Source organism: Peromyscus californicus, unplaced genomic scaffold (assembly GCF_007827085.1).
Source record: "Peromyscus californicus insignis strain IS unplaced genomic scaffold, ASM782708v3 Scaffold_9__1_contigs__length_137607984, whole genome shotgun sequence".
Taxonomy (NCBI): Eukaryota; Metazoa; Chordata; class Mammalia; order Rodentia; family Cricetidae; genus Peromyscus; species Peromyscus californicus.
In genome coordinates, this window is record NW_026294617.1 from 58,759,287 (window position 1) to 58,780,717 (window position 21,431).

The following is a 21,431-nucleotide window of genomic DNA, read 5'->3' on the forward strand; positions in this document are numbered from 1 at the left end:
TGAAACTTAGGCACCCCCTGTGTAAGCGCGTCTTTAATTTCATTGAGAACAAACAGAGACAAGGCCACAGCTAGCTTTAAAAGTGTTCTAGAGGACTTAAACCTTACGTGTGAGTAGGTATACTTGATCATCGCTGATTTGCTAATTTAATAGATGGCATTTACAACATTACTAGTTAATATCCTCTACTAAGAACATATGAAACATCACTACAACGCTGTACAACTGGTGGAGTTCCTAAGGCTGGCGACAGTGCAGGAGACTAAAGGGTTGCCTTCCTTCCATTTCCTGTTCTCTGTGGAGAACCCCTGGGTTGGTGATTAGCTGAGCAACAGAGCCTCAGACCTTCAATCGAGCTGGGAAGCATTTTCTGGGATTCTATGAGCAGATGTGAGTTTCATACTTCACAATGCAGATCACATCTTAGGACAAATGCAAAATATATCACCATCAACTGAATTTTATTTAGCCAATAATTTTCTGAACTCTTTCAGTAGAGTGCACAAGACTTGGGAGACACCTGGGATCTATCCAGCCTTCCCAAGCAGCTTACTCTGAGCAGTACCACCTTACCCCGAGTAACACCACCTCAGGTGAACCAATCGTCAGTGACTAAAGTCTAACTTTATCAAGTAGATCAGTAAGAGCTGACCCCAAAGTGTCCATTCTCCCCATCAACACTGGAGTTTTGTGAACACTCTTTATGCTCACCTTTTTAAGCTCCAGATGAAGAACTGCCATAACACTCATTATGGTTTGTCTTTGAAGTACGAGTATGGAAGTATGATGCTATATTCTCATGCATCCATCACTCTTTGAAGGTTTGGATTTCTGAGATAGAGTCTAACAGTACAGCTCAAGCTGACCTCAAATCTAAGATCCTACTGCCTCAGCTTCCTGAATGTTGGGGTACAGGTGAGCACTACCCTCCCAGCTCATTCTTCACTACTTGGGGGCCTGTGTTATGAAGAGGAGATAAATGAAGAGACAGACATCACCAAGATGTGTTTCTCAGTGCCACGGTACTTATGGCAAAACCTAAGGCTAGATGCCAGTGTTGACACAAAGTAATTTAGAAAGTGCTTAACTACAGACAAAACACTTCCAATGTGAACTCAGGGTTTAAAAGTAATTCTAGTTGTTCCTGTTGGCATAGACCTGTAATCCCAACTCTCTAGAGGCGAGGCTGAGGTCACAAATTCATAGCCTGCCTGGCTACAGAGTGAGTGCAAGGCCAACTTGGGCAATTTAGTGAGCCTCCTCCCACCAAAAAAAAAAAAAAAAAAAAAAGTAATAAGAGAGCTGGATGCAGTTCAGTGGTAGAGCACTTGCCTGGCTTAAGTTCAATCCCAGTAACACCAAAAACAAAATAAACTCTAACCCACCCCCCTCATTATGTGCACATAAGCCTCTTTGACCTGTTTCTACTAAAGATCAGTCTATGTTATCAGTTTTTACTTTTCAGATAACATCTTGAAGAATACCAGGAAAACTAAGTACTATTATACATCAGAAATAATAATGTTAAGTATTCCACAGCTGCTCTGTCCGGGCCCTAGATATAAATCTGTCCTTGAGTGTTTCATTACCAGTTCCTACAAAGGAAAATAGTTTTGTACAATATAAGATTACTTTTCTTTTTCTTCCTTTTGGGGTGGTGGTGGTGGTGGTGGTGGTAGTGGTGGTGGTGGTGGTGGTTGGTGCTGGGGATTGAATCCAGAACCTCCTATGTGCTAGGAAAGTGCTTGCCCACACATCTCCAGGCCCACAATGTCAATTTCTTTTGCTCACACGCATTCATAATGCGAAGAAGAGAACATTTTCTACATGCATTATGAGGCATATATTTTTTCTTCTAGAGTCTTCTAAAAATTACAGACACTGTAATTTTTCTTCCACAGAAACCTGCCAAACCCTAACAATTTATGAGACTAAAGCACTCTCTAAGCTCCTACCACGTATAACAGACATAAGCCCAACATTAGACCCATATGGATAACCCTCTGTTCTCCAACTTCTCAAGTCAGGTGACTATGAACAAGTTAGTTCATTTCTGTGCACTTGTTTCTTCTATGAAGTGAACAGCATATAATGAAATCTTCACTGCTTTCTTCTTACCAATCTGCTCATCAACGTTCTGCTTATGAGTAGAACATCTTAGGCGCAGCCATAGCTAACACTATTAGTCTACTAACTCAAATACTCTATGGCTCCCGAAAGTCTATGTAAAAGATCTCAGTAAACCCTGTTTGTGTAGAGGAGCTCACTGCTTCTTTCAAAATGATTAACATCTTAGTTACTCTGTGCTTTCGAGGTATAGTCTTACTATGTTTGTTTGTAAATGCCTACATCCACGTCTGCCCAGACCTACACATTTAACCACAAAACTTTATTTGTACCACTCTTTATTTGTGCCTCCAGGATGGACTGAATAGAACACCACTGGAGAGGTTGAAGAGGGCCTGTGACAGGGCTCTCCATAATTTTCCTATATTATAGTGTTTTAGAAGCTCTAACAGAGACTCTTTATATAAAGATATGGCTTAATGTTCATAAGGATTCCACATGGCTTTCTGTCTAACTATGAACCTTTACATGCTAGAATTGCATGTTGAAATGTGGTACAGGTTGAGTATCTCCAATCTGAAAATCTGAAATTGGCCACTCCTGGCACTACAGATAGAATATGTCACATCTGACCTCATGTGATATCTGAGTCACAATTCAGGTGTACTAAAGACATTATATAAAACCACTTTTAGGCTATTTAAAGCTCATATAAAATATGAATGAGTTTCATAATTTGACTTGGATACAGGATATCTTATTGCACATATGAAAACATTCTCACTCCATCTCATTCCCCTAACAAAATCCCAAATCAAATTTACTATTGGTCCCAAGTATTCAGGGTAAAGGACACTTAACCTGGGTGCAGGAGCTTTCTCCCCAAGGCAGAAAAGCCATCTTTATACATTTCTCAAGTTTAGAATTAGAAACTTCATTGCTTACACTGTATGGCAAATCTTTTCTCTCTTTGACAACTTCTCGTGCAGCCCAGGCTGGCCTTGAACTCACTACACAACAAAGATGACCTTTAATTGCTGATGCTCATGCCCCTACCACTTGACTTCTGGGATTATGGTAAGCCATGCTGGGGATGGATCCCAGGGCTTTATGTCTGCTGGACAAGCACTCTACCAACAAAGCTACATCCCCACTCCATTGGCTAACTTTTTCTAAAACTTAATACCAACATTTGTGAGATGGGGGTAATCTGAACACAAATAGCATGCCTGGTATCCCAGAGGCAAACAAATTAGTAAACTGATAGAAGAGAGGCCTTAGTCATAAAAGATTGATACTCTCAAGCAAATACTTTGGGAAAGTCTTTTCTATTGGATATTGAAAAGAAACATTGGGTAGCAGAACATCTAGATGAAGTTCTACTCAAACGGAAAAGTAGAATTCTTCAGTGGAGTCACAGAGTGTGTGGTTCAACTTAAGTGTTATATATCCTCAACTGCAGGGCTAAATTCTGCTCTTTCAAACTCAGGAAATAAGACTGCCTGTATCCAGACACTATGTGCCAGGACCTTTTCTAAGTTATGACATACACATTTATTATTTCATTAATTTTGACAACAATCTTTGTAAGTCAGTAATATAGAAGAAACTAAGACACAGAAAAGTTAAAAGGTAGAGGTTCTCCCATCACAAAACAAATTCATCCAAACTTCACACCAGCATGACTGGCAGAGACACAGATGTCACAAAGTCAGTCTGAGCCATCAAATAGGTTCTAAATCTTTGAGACTTTTTCCAGACAGGATGGAGTGTTGTGTATCATTAGTGGGTTCCATTTATTTCATTTTTATTAAATACTCTTCACAGTAATAATTATTTACTGCTTTCTTTTTAAATTGATCTTTAAAATATTTATGGAAATATACAGCAATTACACTTTTTAGGCCACACACCCAGGGACCATCACTGAAATTGTGTGAAACTTCTTTAAGTCCTTTACATCAATGTTGTCCCTCAGCCTCATGGGCAGGGGTCACTTTTACTTTATGTTTCTTACTGGAAAAGTACATTTTTGTTCAAGTTTTTTTTTTAAAGGTAAAAGCTAACTACATAAATAAAAACATAATAATAATGATACCACCTTGAGATAAAGAAATTCTTTCTGACAGCTAATTCTAGTAGAAGTAAAACCTTGCCTTTTACACCTATGTACCTGAAGATGGGAGGGGGGTTGCTAATACACTGCAGAAGAATCCCATTGACTTTCGTCCACTTATAACACTTGTGCAAAAAAACAAAAATTCCACGGAGAAATTCCAAAATATCTCTGGATTGTGTGGTCTAAGAATCTTTGATGGAAAGCATGGCAACTGTCAAGTCACTGTCTCCAGAAGCCTCTGTGCCTCATCTGCTTCCCTTCCCTCTCACCTCTTTCTTCCTCTCCTCCCCACACTTAGATCTGTATGAAGACCTTTTCTTAATAAACTCCAAATTTGCTTCATAAAAGGAAAAAGATACATGGCAACTGTTGGCAATCATGAGACTTAAAATTCATCTGTGGGCTGGGGAGACAGATTAGCAGCTGAAAGTGCTCACTATGAAAGTCTATGACTTCACTTCCATCCTCAGAAGCCACATAAAAAGCCCAATGCAGTGACACTTGTCTGTCTTATGGTGAGTGAGACGAGAGGCAGAGACAGGAGAATCTGCAGGAAGTTCACTAGCAAGCTGTACAGTGGCAGAAACAAGAGAGACCCTACCTCAAACAGGGTGGAAGCAGAGAACTATGAAAGACTGTCCTCCAACCTCTACACACAGACTGTGGCACATTCACTGTGGCATGTGTGCATACACATTCACACATGCATACATGCTATAGATTTTTTTTTAAAGTTCACCTAATTAGCATGCCACCTACTTTAAATCACATGCTAATTCCTTTGTATGTTTTCTCTTATTGTTAATGACAATCACTGTCATTATTTTGGATGTATACACTAGCAAGTAGGCAATGCACTGTCTGTTCTAATATCTATGATAAGCCCAGGAGCTGCCCCTCACTGCTGCAGACAGAGAAGCTCAACCCATCATATGGCTTGTCCAAAGCCCCCAGGTAAGAGGCTCTGCATGTCCATGACTATGTATAAAGGCTAGTAACTGAACAAAACACAACAACTATGTGGCTGGGAAAGGTAACACATTCGATAACATTCTACAAAGAACAAGCTTGAGCGCTCCGTCTCTTGTTTTCCAGCTTTCCCATGATAGCTGCTCTGGAAGCAGTAATCCCTGAAGAGGAGGAGTTGCTGGCCCTATCGGCAGGGCACTTCTAGAACCAACTACACAGCAAGCTTGATGAGCCTCAGAGGAATGGTGCTTAGTTATCCCAGATGAAAAATACTCAGTAGAGTATGGAGTTCGGGAAAAGAAAGCTTAAAAAACCAAAGAGAAAGATTCTTAAGGGCTCTATGGAGGACTCTAAGCTGTCCTCCTTGTGAACAAAAATAAATACAGGTGTTCCCCTAACATCTCAAATCCCTGTTTAAGATGGCATAATGTTTGCCTATGACCTGTGTGCATCCTCTCCTAGACCTTACATCATCTCTAGGTAACTTGTAACTAATGTAACACAGATGTTACACACGGTTACAATGCATTGTTTCTGAAATAAAAAAAAAACACCTCAAAATATTTCTATATTCCATGTAGGTGTAATTTTTCACTTCAAATATTTCTGAGCCAACTAACTGCAGTTCGTTTGAGGAGAGAAAGCCTCACACAAAATCAAAAGCCTTAACCAGTAGGTAATTTTGAACCACTTAAAAGCTGTAGCACGCGCGCACACGCGCGCACACACACACACACACACACACACACACACACACACACACGCGCGCCTCTGTGCAATGCAATGGCTGGAGCGGCTAGGTAGTCCCTAGCACCGTCTTCCGACAGACACCTGGGTAACACTTCCCATCTTCTCGGATGGTTACAGAGATACCATGTAACGAGTTGAAGTCTATGGGGTATGAGTCATCAGAAGTGATTACGCCACTTCTATACCTGACACTTCTACACTGATGACGATTTCCCCAAAGACCCTCTGGAATCTATTCCCTTCCCTGAGAGAGCAGCTCAACTGAAAACAATACAGCAGAGGTACACGCTTTAAAGGAGGTCAGTCAGTAACTCTCAATCAGTACTTAAGGCAGGAAATGCCCATCAGTCAAGAGCACTGGATTTTACACAAAGGATAATAGACTTCTATTGTATTCGAACTACCATATTTTGTTTTGTTTGATAAAATAGCACATATGAACTCATAAAAAAACTATACTTATCCTCATGAACTACTACCTATGGGAAACTTAACACAGTGAAAATTTTAAAGTCTTTAACCTCCTTATGGAGAAAGGTCTGATTAACATTCAGACCAACCACTCCATGGGATCATGCTCAATCTGGATTAAACAAACACTAAAGTCCATTTACTTATTCAGTTAATTATGTAGTCAAATATTTACTGAACGCCAGGTTTGCTAACTATAGCAAAAAGGAAAGCAGACTCCATGCTTTCGTGCACCTAACAGCTAGTAGATGGAAACAAATAATTAAAGGAGGAAACTGTCACCCGGTGGTAAGGACAGCCTTCAGCAACAATGAAAAGTAAGTGATGTGGCAATGACTTCACAGCCATGGTGACTAGGCTCCCGTAACATGTGACACCATGGATAGTTTTCTGTGTAGAGAGAGAAAGCACTTACTCTCTAATGGAACCGTTTTAATCACACCACCTTCATCAAATATACACATGCATGCGTATACACCCAAAACCATGTGTGTAACAGAGATTTTCACATAGTTACACTCAGAATTTGTTATTATAGAGTGTACTTCGTAAAAAGCTAAGTACAGCAACATCATTAAGCCAAAGAAATATAATGACTTATTTGTGAAAAATCCTGGTGCTAGTTATTCAACTTAAAACTAGCATCTAATCCCAGGGCTCCAAGATGCACCATGGGGCGATTCGACTGGGAAGCTTTGTCTATTGTAAGTTATGGCTGACAGGCACATTATGAACTGAGAACACTTCACTGTCTCTCCTATTTCATGCATAAATACAGACTCTATACATGTCCCCCACACAGGCGCGACTTAATCTTAAGAGACAACTCAGATTCTTCCCCTCACAACCTCCACCATCCACAAGTAGGACTTCTCACCAAGGAGCACAGTCTACAATTTAAAAACTGCCGGGTCATCCTTCTTAAGTTGCCAAAAAAGACTACGTGTTACTATTATTAATCTAATCTCTCAGATTTTTCTTTTACTTCAGTGAACAAAAATGTTCATTTTAGGATTTCTTTCAAAAGATGATAAGTCATTTAATTTCACGTTTGTTTCTGGGCCTTGGTGTATCAGCCCTGGCAGACCAGAATAACCGCAGCTTTGGCTGTCTGGAGAGTACTAAGAACTGACTGAACATTTACCTGTATTACTCAGTGCCTGACACCAGTAGGAATATATGCTTAAAAACTGCAAGGATAATAAATCTTCTTTTTTCCTTCCATCTTTCCTTTCTCTAGACTGGCAAAGCCAGACCCATGGGAAATGAACAGTCAAGCACAGGCTCCATCCTGTTCCTCCTAACACTATCACTTCGACAGTGCCCCACCATATTTCATGACCTTCTTTAATCATTTGCAGAGATTTAGTTACATAATCAATTGAGCAACTGTCTTAGGTACATTCCTTGTAAACTGACACCACTCTTAACAATTTTTACACTGCTCAACTGGCTTTCCTTTCCTCAAATTCAGCTACTCTCTGAACTTTTCTGTTCCCTACGTATGTGTATTACTTTATTATCCGAGATGTGTATCAGGAAGACAGAACAGCATTCATCCAGGTACAATCTTACAACGGGCTAACTATAATCTTCAGTGTCGTTAGTACACGTGAGCAAAAACACTCAAAAACTTGAAACATCATTAAGCATAAACCATCGCCTTCTACAACACGGGAAGCAAACGGCCTCACATGAGCACAAATGTGTGCACTCCACTGGGGTTGCAGATGGCACCCTGCCCTCTTCTGAGGCCACTGCCTAGCTGCTACCCTTGTTTGCCTCTCTCAATGATCTTACATCCCTTGCAATCTTTCTTTCGTGCTGTAGTCAGAGAAAACGTTGAAGACATGATGGAGAATCCATACTCAGTCATGTCATTCCCCTGACTATTCTCTACCAGCTTCCTTTACCCTTAGAAAAAAGTGTTCACTCCTAACAGCTGCACCCCACTGCCTTCTCCTGATCATTTCCCTCATCGTTTCCTGGTATATATACAGTTAGTTTAGCCCCCGCCCCCCACCTTTCTCTCTCAACTTCCAGAATATTGTCTGTCACAGAACTTTCAGACCCTGTGCTGCAGCTGCGGATTTACTGGGCAGTTCTCTGGCTGGATGTGTCTGCAGTGAACACATCTCTCATTACCCTCACGCTTTCCTGAACATAAGCACAGAGAGTCCTGAACACCTCCCCACCCATCAGCCCCAGCGTGGAGCCGGACACACTGCTCTTGAGAGACGCTGGACAAGGTGGCCTGACTCCACTGTTCTCTCTCCCCCAGATCTGTCGCTGTCCCTTCTACCAGCAACCATACGTGGCACCATCAGAATACAACTGAGGGATCTTTACGGCACAACGGAAATGAAATTCTCTTCTTTCCAAAATGAAGTTAAATTCCCAGAAAGCCAGGACAGAGGAGTTCAGAATGAAACTTGTTGAACTTCCTGACTTTCGGATTGCGACAGAGAAGCTAGCAGATGGGGCACAACTCTACTCAACTTGGAGACTCACTCTTTCGCTGAACTATTCAGCAGGCACTGATTTACTGCCGTGTGGCAAGGAGCCCACCATGGCTCGGGAACTCCAGTGATCAGGACTGGCTAAATGCACACTCCTGGAGGAAGGAGTTTGAAGGTGGATAGGGAAGGGAGGGGAAAAATGATAAACAGAGTAACCTGACTTGTTTAGTAAGCACAACCAAAACTAGGTGTGTCACGACAGTGAGGGCTGGGGACAGAGTGGGTGGCCAGTGAATGGGGAAGGCTGCTCTGAGAAAATGACATTGAGGGTGAAAAGTGAATGGAGTCAGCCAAACCAAGATCTCCAGGAAAAGCAAAGGATGTCGGGGAGTGGTAACCCAGGACAAGTATAGAGATAAAGCTGTGGCTGAGCAGGGGGAGAGATGTGGGCTGGCCAGGGAAGATGAGGCACACTTAGAACTGTGACAGCCCACAGTTTGCAGCCTGGAGGGCAGAAGGTCACAAAGGCTAGAATGTGGGCAGCAGGGACAAATGCCACTAAAGCAGCCTTTCCATGAGCCACATAAAGACATGGTCGTCTTTGAACAAGTGGTTGATAGTATCCAGTTAGGATTTATAAGACCATCCTGAACAGGGCTGGAGGAGAAGAGAGAAACAAGTCTGACTGGAGTGCAGGTGCCAAGCAGACCACACACACACACACACACACACACACACACACACACATACACACACACACACACACACACACACACACACACACACACACACACACTTGCAGCAAACCTCTCAAACCCGACAAGACCCTGGAGGGGCCTCAGTATTCCACTGTTCAACTTTCTCAAAAAGACAAAACTGTATTTAAAACACCGTAAAGGGGTGGAATGAATATACGTGTGTGTGTGTGTGTGTGTGTGTGTGTGTGTGTGTGTGTGTGTGTGTGTGTGTGTGAAGGATCACCATTAAATCTTAAAATTCAGTAATGGTATATAAACAGCCAAGTTTCTAGAGCACAAGTTCCTGCTCCAGTTAGAATCCTCAATTACTACGGAGTGTTATTTTATCAAATACAGATACTTCTTTTGATCAGTACCTAACATCGCCCAGTAGGCATTGGGAACTCTCAGACTACAATGTGCAACTGTAGAAGACATGGTCAGTTCCAGGTTGGTGGGAAAATCACTTCATGCTCCGTAGTTCGTCTAACTCACTAGTGTGGACCAGATAAGAGATCCCATCCTACACACCCAACCAGAGAGTTGTGAGAACACAGAGAGGGTTGGTGTGGAAAAATTCCTGAGACATGAAACACTAGGCAAATGCAAGTTGTATAATAGCACAAGGCCAGGCCCACTAGGGCTTAAGGGTTCATTCAGCACAGTCTCTTCATTTCAGCTTCTGGAATGGTTACTAGGAAGTGCATTGCTGATACACAACACTGCTAACACTAAAGTTCAGGCTATACTTTTATATAATAGAAAAACTAATTTAAATAGTAATTTAAATTACTGTAAATGATAACATTACCTTTTTTTTTTTTTTTTGGTTTTTCGAGACGGGGTTTCTCTGTGTAGCTTTGCGCCTTTTCCTGGAACTCACTTGGTAGCCCAGGCTGGCCTCGAACTCACAGAGATCCGCCTGGCTCTGCCTCCCGATTGCTGGGATTAAAGGCGTGCGCCACCACCGCCCGGCGATAACATTACCTTTTAAACTAATATTTCTTTTAAAAAATACTGAAAAGGAGCAGTAACTTGCAGGTCATTATTAATGGCACTGTGTCTGCAAAAATTAACATAGTGTTTTAATCTTAATTTTGTCATATGTGCACATTCCTATGGCTTAACACTGTAAGGTCCAGGTCATTTCACTTAAGATGACAGTTGGTAACTTAGGACTCCTGAGTGTCCACAGCTAACACCAACTAACCAACCAGCCAGCCAGCCAACCAACCAACCAACCAACCAACCAACTCCTGAGTTTCCCATCTCACCATTGCCACTGTCATACACTCAGATACCAAAGCCCCTACCACAGATCGCTGTCTGATAGGATCCGTACTTACATTCTCGTGAAGTAGAATGTCTGATTTCTAAAACTTCATGTAATCTAAAAGTCCTAAGCAGCTTACACACAGAAAATGTTTGCTCCTGAGGTAAGCGATGCTTATTCCCACTTTTCAGGGTATCTAGATCTTGCAACCAAATCCTGGAACGGTCCTAACCTTATCTGCCGCTCGTGCTGCAAAAGTGCACTGGTCAGTTGCTGACCCTGCCGGCTACTTCTCCTTTAGTCTCCATTTCTATTTTGGTTCAGCCACAAAGGGGAAGGGAAAACACACTTACAAACAAGCATCTGTGAATTCGAACTTTACCAACATGTGCCTCAGTTTTCATATTTCTATTAATTCACCTCTCAGACGTCTATAAACATTTATGCCATGGCTTTTACACTCTAGAGCAGTGGTTCTCAACCTTCCTCATGCTGTGACCCTTTAATACAGTTCCTCATGTTGTGGTGACCCCCAACCATAAAATTATTTTTGTGGCTACTTCATAACTGTAATTTTGCTACTGTTACGAGTCATAATGTAAATATCTATGTTTTCCTACAGTCTTAGAAGACCCCTGTGAAAGGGTCATTCAACCCCCAAAGGGCTTGTAACCCACAGGTTGAGAACCGATGCTCTGGACATCCAAGGCAGAAAGATTAATCTAACAGTTGAGGGCCCCACGCTCATGAGGCTGACATTCCAAGAAGAAGAAGAATTATAAACACGGGGTAAAAACATGATTCACAAAGAGACCAAAGTACCATGTTTGGCAGAGAATCCAAGAATTCAAGTGTAATAGAAACAACAGACCGCTTAGGATTGGCCCACCAGGACAGTGCCAAGAGTTGGAATCGCAGAGTAAGGAGTCAGTGATGTAATGACCACACACTGACTTCTATGCCCACGACACAATCAGCAGGCTGGCTCCAAGGTTTGACTTGTCGAGTGAACCAGACAAAGGCCAAGGAGCAGGGAGCAGGGTGGGTGACAGCACAACAGGCATCCACAGGCTGCTTCTGCTAAAAAGCGCTGCCCCATACTGGAGCCCGCACGGCAGCTCGGAGAAGAACCAAAGCCTAGCGCCTCTGCTCTCACTGAGCCTGTCTCCTGTGCTTTGGGTCAGTCTGCTCCCTTACACTATACAGGCGTATTAGTAACCAAGGCAAACCTGTCTGCCTAACCTATCTCATCCCCCTTCCAAGGTGAAGGCACATGGGTAAGACACCTTAGATTCCAGGCACAGCAGAGCTTCCCAGCACAGACTCTGCCCATCCATGAGGACACTTATCAGTGAGGGCGGGGCTACACCCTGGACAACCACAATGCTCTCAAGTGATGACAGTGGAACCAGAACTGAGATAAGGACCAACCAGACCCATACTTTACCAAGACTGCTTAATTATGTATACCTCTCAACCCCTACCCCCGTTCTTTCTCTACTTAGATCTAGAGCTCATATCAGTCTGCTAAAGACAAACTTGGGTTCACTGGACCCCCTTTCCTAATCACTGGTTGAAATGGTTTCCGCTTTCCTCCATGACTGACATTCACTGACACAGATGGCCTCACCTCATCTGTCAGAACTGCTGGGCCAGGCTTCCAACACATATAAATATAAAAATCACAAATAATGATCAAGATGACTATGATGAAGACGGTATTCTGATACCGTAAGGGATAGATTCCTTGGGGTAGAAAGACTGGTAAGAGCCAGAGGATCCGAGAGTTTGCTGTGTGGTTGTGGCTCCTGCTGCTGGCAGAAGCTACACCCATAAAGTCTCACCAACGTGACTGCCTGAACATGAGCTGAACAAATGTGACACCAATGGACATGCCAATGTGGGCAGGGGAAAGGCCAAAAAGCCCCAAATCTACACAAAGATATATATACATATATACATATATATATACATATACATCATAAGCATGTACAACAATTAATAAAAAAAAAACAAAGAGGCCATGAATTTGAAAGAGCAAGGAATAGTATATAGGATGGTTTGGAGGGAAGAAGGGGAAGGGGAAAATGATGTTATTATATTATAATCTCAAAAGTGAAAGAAAAAAATTCCATAATTAAGTAATGTTAACAAGAGATAAGCATCTCAAGCTGTTCTTCCTTTTGAGCTAAGGCATTAGTTCAAAGTTGTATATGTGTGCATACACATGCCAATAAAAAATATAAAAAGTCACAGGAATATAAAACAAGAGTTCACTTATATTTGTAAAGTTTGGTTAAACACCTAATCTGCTCATAGAATCTTTTAAGAAGTTGGGAAATGTGTAGTGTCCCCCCAGTACAGAAACACAATCAAAGTTCGTCAAGTATGAATGGAGCTAGATGTTCACTGTTTGGATCACCATACCTGTGCAAACAAACCCCACCCTTCAGTGCTTTCAGTGGTACCAACAGGATCAACAAGCTTCCTGAGACAGCGATCCTTCCTCGTCTATCTCACTGTAGAGTCCAGTTGAGAAAAACCAAGCCACACACCAAATACAAAGCACCAAGCAAATCCCACATATGCTCAACCAAACAAGGCCTGCTCTAATGTTTCATAACTGTGGAAAACTGGAGAGCGAGCGGGAGAAGCCACAGGGATGGAAAGCAGTCTCCAGGGAACGTAAGAGAGTTAATTAAGGGGGACACGCTTAATTACAAGGTGAACAATCAATGTATACTAGAAAGGAGGGAGAAGGCAATATATTATCTGACTTCCAGGAGTTCGTATATTCCAGTGAAAAGAGTTCTAATCTATGAGAAACTCTGAAACGAGTAGAAAAGGCTCAAATGCCCAGCCACATTGAAGTGGGGAAAGAAGGGACAGGTGACTGTTGGAAGAGACGCCTCCAAACTCCCCCCTGACAGTGTCACTTATTCCTGTAAAATGAAACCCCCAGGCAGCAACCTTTCCTTACCATGTGACTCCTCTCCAGGCGGTCAGTCACCAGGGCCATAAATTATATTTATTTATTATTAATATTTATTACTTATTTATCTTTGGAGATGTTCAACTTCTCAGTTCCTGAAGGTCTCCTTGGGGCGTGTGAGCCAAAGGAGGCTTATGCAAGCTTCTTCCTCCAGGACAGTGCTGATCCCACTGTCAAGAGCACAGTCAGTGGGCGGGGTCAGCGGACCAGATGACACTGGTGCCATTCTTGGTTGGCTGGTGTTGGGATGAGCTCTAAAGGAACAAGTGATAATCTGCAGAAAGTGAAAGGGGAATCCACGGCAGAAGCTGGGGGTTGGGGGGTGGTGGATTTTAGAGCCTCCAGATGACTTTTCTGACACAGAAACCAGAAAGTGGTCACTAAAACAGAGACAGTTTCACCACCCTCCAGCCTGCAGTCAGTCATGGTACACTTCGCACGTGAGGATTTGGGCATCAGCTACTCTTCTGTACAGTTCCACAGTTTTTTACTGCATGCAAATTTGGGGAGGGGGTGGAGAATGAAGTCAGGGCTCAAGAATCTGGCAAGCCCTTGAATTCCACAGTAAAGAAGCATCATTAAGAAGCTAGGAATCTGAGTCACTTAATATTGGGCTTCAGCTAAATTCTTAAATGGTTACATAACAACACTAATCTTTAAGAACAAGAAAGGTTTTCTTTTTATTAAAACAAAAAAGAAGTCATGGTCGCAGTACTTCCTTCCTGTTTTTCATAACTATGAAATTGTTATGCCGGATTCTTCCTTATATTAAAATTTGTATCACATATATAAAATGTCTTTGATTTTTCTCTTAAAGAATGAAAACTCACACCTTTGACTGATGCCCACTACTAATCAGATTCCCCAAGTAATATCTTTCTTTGATGCTAAGTAACTCATTTGTTTCTCTATGATAGTGATTTATATTTGCAAAGCATGGTAAAATATGATAAATTCTATTATATAATTAAAATATCACTGATCATCCAACAACTGGGTTAAAAATATCAGACCATCCTTTAGCCCCGATTCTTCTCACTGTGCAGACAGCACATCTGAACGAACAGCAGAAGTCTGCACTTGAGCCCTGACAATCTGACGCACAGCAGCCACAACCTTTGAATTTGTGAAAATGGATAAGGAACATTTACTTGAAAATTAATTCAGTTTTTTTTTTTACACTTATATTTGAATTCTTTCCTAAAACTAGGTGTAGTAAAATTAGGGGGAAGAATTCTACCTTTGTGGTAAACCGAGAGAATCCTCGTGGTTTTCGTCCTATGAGAACAAGTGTCACAACACACACAAATATGCATAAGTCGAAAGAACTTCCTCTCAGGACTGGAATGGGTTGAGAAAAATCAGGAAATATCATAACTTCTTTCAAACACTGTATGCTCGGCATTAAAATTATCTTTCCCAAACAAGAGGTTTTTTTCTTCATAAGGGAAAAATGCAATATGCACAATTAAGAAGAATACAACTCCCACACCCTGTCCTTTACATTTTTTTTCTTCTTCAAAGAAAACAGCACTTATGAGCTCCATAACTATTTTAAATTCCCCGAATCATATCATAATAGCAAAGCACTGTATAGCACAACACAAAATGGCACATTGAAATATGACCCTGAATTCCACGCTTCTGTAATCTATATTAAGTTGAGAACAAATAAAAACATTCTACTTAGATCATTTATGGAAGAAAAGGTAAACTAGAAAGACTGGCCTTAGAAAGAAATAAAATACATACCATGATAGAGTCTCTTTCGTTAGAAAAGCAAGAAGAAGGGATTTAAATTAAGACTTGGTGTAGAAAAGCTGAAAGCATAGAATTTGTATCCACATAATGAACTGATGTCTCCTCTAAAGACGTCAGATTGCTGCTCAGCTAAACCATCTAAAAATACCTCCTTGCAAACACACGGAATGACTACAAAGACAGGTCTTACTAAGCAGCTCGACTTGCACAGAATCACTTAATAAGTGAGGAAAATGGTGAAGGACTAAGGTAAAATTAATGTGATTTTTTTCACATCAACTGTGATTCTTTTATGAGCTATTTTGCAACCAATTCCAATTTGCAGAAAGCAGTTAACGAAGGATCTTAAAAATGAATTGTAGTTGATCTAAGATGGCCAACAGAGAATCATATCCTATACTCAAAACCAGACCAAAAAAAAAAAAAAAAAAAAGTAACTCTCTCTGCCAGCTGTGATGGCCCGGGCCTGTAATTCTGGCTCTTGGGAGGACGAGGACGAAGGACTATCATAGTTCAGTGTCAGCTTGTTTTACATAGGAAGTTCAAGGCCAGCCAGGGCTACATAGTTAGTGAAACCTTGTCTCAAAACAAAGCAAACAGAAAAAGAAGAAGAAGAAAAAAAAACCCATCAAACTTCTGGATCCATGTTCACATTAAAAATCAAGAAAAAGAAACATTTACAGCTGAAGAAGCAAGAGAAATTCATGGATGGCACTGGATGACACCCATCCCTGTGGCACATGTGTGTCACTGACCACATGACATGGACCATGAAAAACAGTCCCAAACATTTTAACAACCTCTGAGTGTCACACAGTTACAAAGAAGAGATGAGGTTGCTGTCCACACAGAAAGGACTGTTGAGGATTAAAATTAAGGTAGAGAACTAGCAATCACCTGAGGCTAGCCATGCACTGGTTTACCAGAAAATTCTGAGAACATGAACTTTTAAAAAATATTCACATAGTTAAATCGAGCTGCCATCTGTAAAACATGAAGAATCTCACTTTTCCTTTAATATTGTTTGGGACTCACACATGAAGCACTCAGGAGTGATGGCTACAATAATTTTCAAAACACTTATGAGGTAGACAAGTACAATCACCATCTCCATTCTGTAGCAAAAAAAAAACTTCACATGGCCTGCATAACCACTGCACAGCTAGCCAATTGCAGGAGTGCCCTAAGTGTAGCTGGTCAATATCAGAACAAAGGATCCAAATGAGTTTTTAAGGTCCCCTCAATACCCAGGGGAAGTAGTGCTAGGGACTGAACCCGGGATCGTGCCTATGCCAGGCAAATGCTCTATTCATTAGCTACATTCCCAACCCAGTGTGTGTGTGCACACACATACATACACACCTAAACACAATCATAGTATTTTAAAGTTGTGTGTGTAGTATTGGTTTACCATCAACACACATACCAAAAACGAGCCAACAGCAACAACTAACCACAGCTGTACTAGTTTCTTCCTATCACTGTGTGGGAAGGCCCACATGAGCATTCTGCTTTGAAGATCCCCATGGGCATGCTTGGAAACGGCACGCAATGAACCCTTCATGGCTTTGCTAAACTCTGACACTTTATTACGAAACCCATCTACTTTCAGGGGCAGAGAGCACATCGCATGCGCTCATTAGCTTTATTATAAATCACCCGGAGAGGTGTTTGTTCTTTATTTCTGTGACAAGATCTCTGAGAAGACAACTTCCAGGAGTATGGATTCGTTTTGGTTCACAGGATTGGTGATGTCAGCCCACGGCCATATGGCTCCATGGCTGCTGGGCCTGTGTAGAGGGAGGCGGAGCGCCACAGCAGGACACTGTGTGCAAAGCTGCACGGCAGCATGGAGCCTGGAGAAGTGTCTGGGGATAAGAGAAAGCTTTCAAGGGTATGTCCCCAGAGACCCAGTTCCTCTAACCCGGCCCCACCTCCGCACTGTCCACTCAGCGCATGGATTGATTCATCAAGGGATTATTCACCCATTGATCAAGTAAGAGGCTCCAGTGCCGATCACCTAACCCTGACACCAGCTGGGGACAAAAACCTCAAAGAATGAGCCTACTGGAAGATACTTCATTTCCACTCATAACAGAAGGCAACGCCTTTTTCACGGCAGCCTAGATGACAGCCCAAGTAGGAAATGACAGTGAGAACAGATGGACATACGAAGTCAGCACTTGATACAGTCCTTGAAGGAGATGCTCTAATACTGCCTAACGCAATGGCCTACCGACCACCAACCCACAGAGGCCAAGCCCAGGGCCAATGGCACTGCTAAGCCAGGGCACCAACAACTATCTTCGCTGGGTTTTGGATAATACAGTTTCTGTTTTGTTTTGTTTTCTTTAAAAGTGTCCAGAGAAAAAGTGCTATGGTCGAAAGGGGTTAAAGAAATGTTGCAACTGTAACCAAGATGGATATAATTATTTATTTGTATTTTACACAGCTAGGACATGCGACCAGACCAAGTAGGCTCACAAAACTCTCCTCTAGATAACTAAAAATTACTTAACAAATTAAGAGAACAGCTGCATCTTCCAAACTGTAAGCAAAAGCCAAATTCCCTAAATTCAAGACTAAGAAGCAAGGTAACACAGAAGCTCCTGCGGTTACATACATGTGCGGACAAGCTCAGCTGATTCCAGGGATTTCCTAAAAGGTTAAACTGAGAAAACCTTCATGTCAGGAGTCTGGAAATTCTTCAGAACACCACATCATAAAGAAAGGAAGGTAATAGCCACTATCGCACACACATGAAATTGCTTTGAAACCAATACTTAAGAAAATCAGTGCTCAAATAGAGGAGTGACCGTGCTCATAGAGCACAAGAAATTGTCCATGCTGTGATCATGTGCCTACAGGAAAAGTTAGAGGCATTTCATACAGTTACTCAACACAGCTGCATGTGTGTGCCTGCATGCCTGTGGGGGGCTTTAGATCTATGTGCATCTGTACACAACTGCCATGCACAAGACAAAATGGCCAGCGGCTCTGGCATGCATCTGTTGTGCAACTTTTGGGGAAGTCATTTAACTATGTGTAACGAAGCCACAGAAAACTTACACGGTTGTGTAGATTGAGATGTTTGGAACACAGAGCCTTGCATTTTAGTTAGTGACAGCGTGACTGTTAGCTTCTTTAATACTGGATCAGTCAGGAGAAGGTGGCTTGTGAGGTTTACACCGAAGAGGGCTGGGAGGCAAGTGAACACCTCCACCACCTATGCAAGGGCAAAGCCTCTATCCAACCTACTGTCTCTGACTGGCATCTGTTTGGTACCTTACGTCTCAGCTGTCTCCTGTCCGGCAGTCTTAACTCCATTACTTCTGCATAACGGAGGATAAATGATGCCTTGGGACTATAGGAACTGTTCTCATCATGCACCACACATTACTACAACAACTTCCTGAGTTTTATCTCAATCTTCACACAACATTAGACTCCAATTTTATAAAGATTTCATGTCACAGGGTTACACAGCAGGTGGTAAGTCAGTCACCAGCCCAAGTTCTGGCTTCCAGAGCCCCTACAGTTTCTACACTGCAGGTTTTCCTAATCCCTCTCCACATAACTTTATTCACAGGTGACAGAACCAGATTACAGCTACTCTTGGCATGGGTATATTTTTTTCAGGGACTGAATCCTGGGCCCTGCACATCCTAGACAAAAACACTATGACTGAGCTGTACTTCCAGACTGTAAATGTTGTTTCTGAGAGAGGGTCTCTCTTTGTAGCACCACAGAAACTATACTACAGTATTTCAGCCAATGTGACAGCAGATGATGTTCATCGTGGGCCTCTGTATTTGATGGGTTGGGCTGCTGTCTTTTGTGCAGCAGTGTTTCCCAATGTTGGTCCAGACTAATCTGAAACTCCCTATTCTCTTTCGGCTTCTCAAGTGTTGGCATCATGGGCATGTGCAAAAATGTTCTTCAAACCCTCACTGTTCTGAAGGACTTGACGTGCTGTTCAAAACTTCAAACTCTACCTGCCAGAGTACCTCATTCTGCATGTCCATCCTGCAACCCCAGCTGGCCCTTGCATGTCCCCCAACTGTCTCAACACAAAGTGCTCAGGTAAATTCTTATTTGTAAATAAATGCCGGCACTGAATTTTCTTTGACACGTTGAATCTGCGCCAAGGAAGCTGGAAAGGCTGGTAGGTACCTAGGCCTACACTCACCTGTACATCACTATTATTGCATGCAAACGTCATTAAACTAAACCAACATTTAAATTAATGGCTAATACTACATTTAATTGATTCTAACATTTTGTTTTATTGTAGTATCTTTGAAATTAGTAATGAAAAGAAAGTATTGCTGGGTCATAAAAGTAAGAGGAAATGGTATCTTAGATAATCCCCCCCAAAGACATTTCCATTAGAATACATAGGGTGAAAGTGAAGTGAAGAAAAATAATGCTAAGAAATGTTTGATTCTTCCACCTGCTCACCTAATATAATTAGACATGAGAAATAACTTAGCATGTCCAGGTCAACAGAGACGGCTTGAGTCCACTCATGGGCATTACAACGGCAGTGGTACCTTGGACACAGCACAGGCCTCGTTAGAATCCTGCCCTTCCGAGCAATTTCTCGGCTCATTTCTTCTGCCTCCCTAAATCCCCCCGTGTCATTTTTTTCTTCACATCCTTATCATGCGCTGCCCTCCCTCATTTCCGCTACATCTCCAGACCCACTTCCTGTGCACTGCTCAATACACACCGCGTCCCTGCCTATGTACTGCTTCCTGCCACATCACAGCCGGCACTGAGAGGTAACCCACTCCACCAGATGTGAAAATTGTAAACTATTTTCAACTTCTTTTCTAGAACTCTGAAGTAAATCTACAGTATTCAAAATGAGTTGTTTCGTTATTAATATTTTTTTCTAACAAAGCAAATAATCCAGAAGTTTAATTTCTGAGTAAGCAAAGCAAAAATCAAACTCCTCACCATGGTAATAAAATGCAACATCTCTCCATTTTTCATGATCTCAGTGTTGGTGTACAAGACAAAAGATGTTCTTGGGTGAAAATATATTGCTTTAACCTACATGGAAATTTCATGATCAGTAGATTTTCTTCTTTGAGGACTACCCACACATTTAAAGTAGTCAGTGAGGTTTGTTCTGAAGAACAGTTAACTTTATTTCATTGACACAAGATCTCACTATGTAGCCTAGGTTGGCTTTGGGCATGTGGTCCTCCCATCTTAGCCTTCCAGAGTGCTGGGATTACAGGTATATACAACCACACCTGATTTACATGTCTCCCCTCACCCCCACTCCTGACTCATAGACTGGGTCTCACTATGTAGCTCTGGATGTCCTGGAACTCACTATATAGATCAGGCTGGCCTTGAACTCACAGAGATCCACCTGCCTCTGCCTGAGATTAAAGGTATTCATCACGATGCCTAGCTACATGTCAACTTTTAAAATGTTATTCAGCTAACAATGAAAGAACTTTTATTGAGTAAGAACTATCATCTATCTATGTCCTCCTGCTGGAGAGAAACACAAAGGACATTTTAATCAACCATACTCCTTTTTCTAAAGCAAAACAAACTTCACTATCATCACTGTCCACTTTTGTGGTTTATTGTTCAACAGAGAGCCGTTTTAACTCCTACTTACATTAGGTCATTACTTTTTTCAAAGTGGGGAAGGAAATAAGAATAATGCAAGGGAAAGGAATCTGGGAATGTGCCCAACAGCACAGAGAAAGATCTGCCCAACAAAAGGCACATGGCTGGTGGGGGGAGGGGGGAATAATGGTCACAATTGCTTATATTTTCCTTAGCTGGGACATTAGCAATTTTACTT

General features: G+C 41.9%; 1 protein-coding gene across 9 annotated transcripts in view; it reads right to left on the minus strand.

Moving 5' to 3' along the window:
- The window catches only part of Rapgef2 (Rap guanine nucleotide exchange factor 2), a 244,689-nt gene that overhangs the window by 65,348 nt on the left and 157,910 nt on the right, over positions 1–21,431 (minus strand). The window contains exon 1 of one of the 9 annotated variants that reach the window (XM_052732167.1): positions 15,590–15,711. The exons of the other annotated variants lie outside the window; for them this stretch is intronic. Coding sequence (XP_052588127.1) covers positions 15,590–15,592 — 3 coding nt within the window. The 5' untranslated portion in view covers positions 15,593–15,711. Of the gene's footprint in view, positions 1–15,589; positions 15,712–21,431 lie in introns of those variants that run through there. 9 annotated transcript variants of the gene reach the window in all.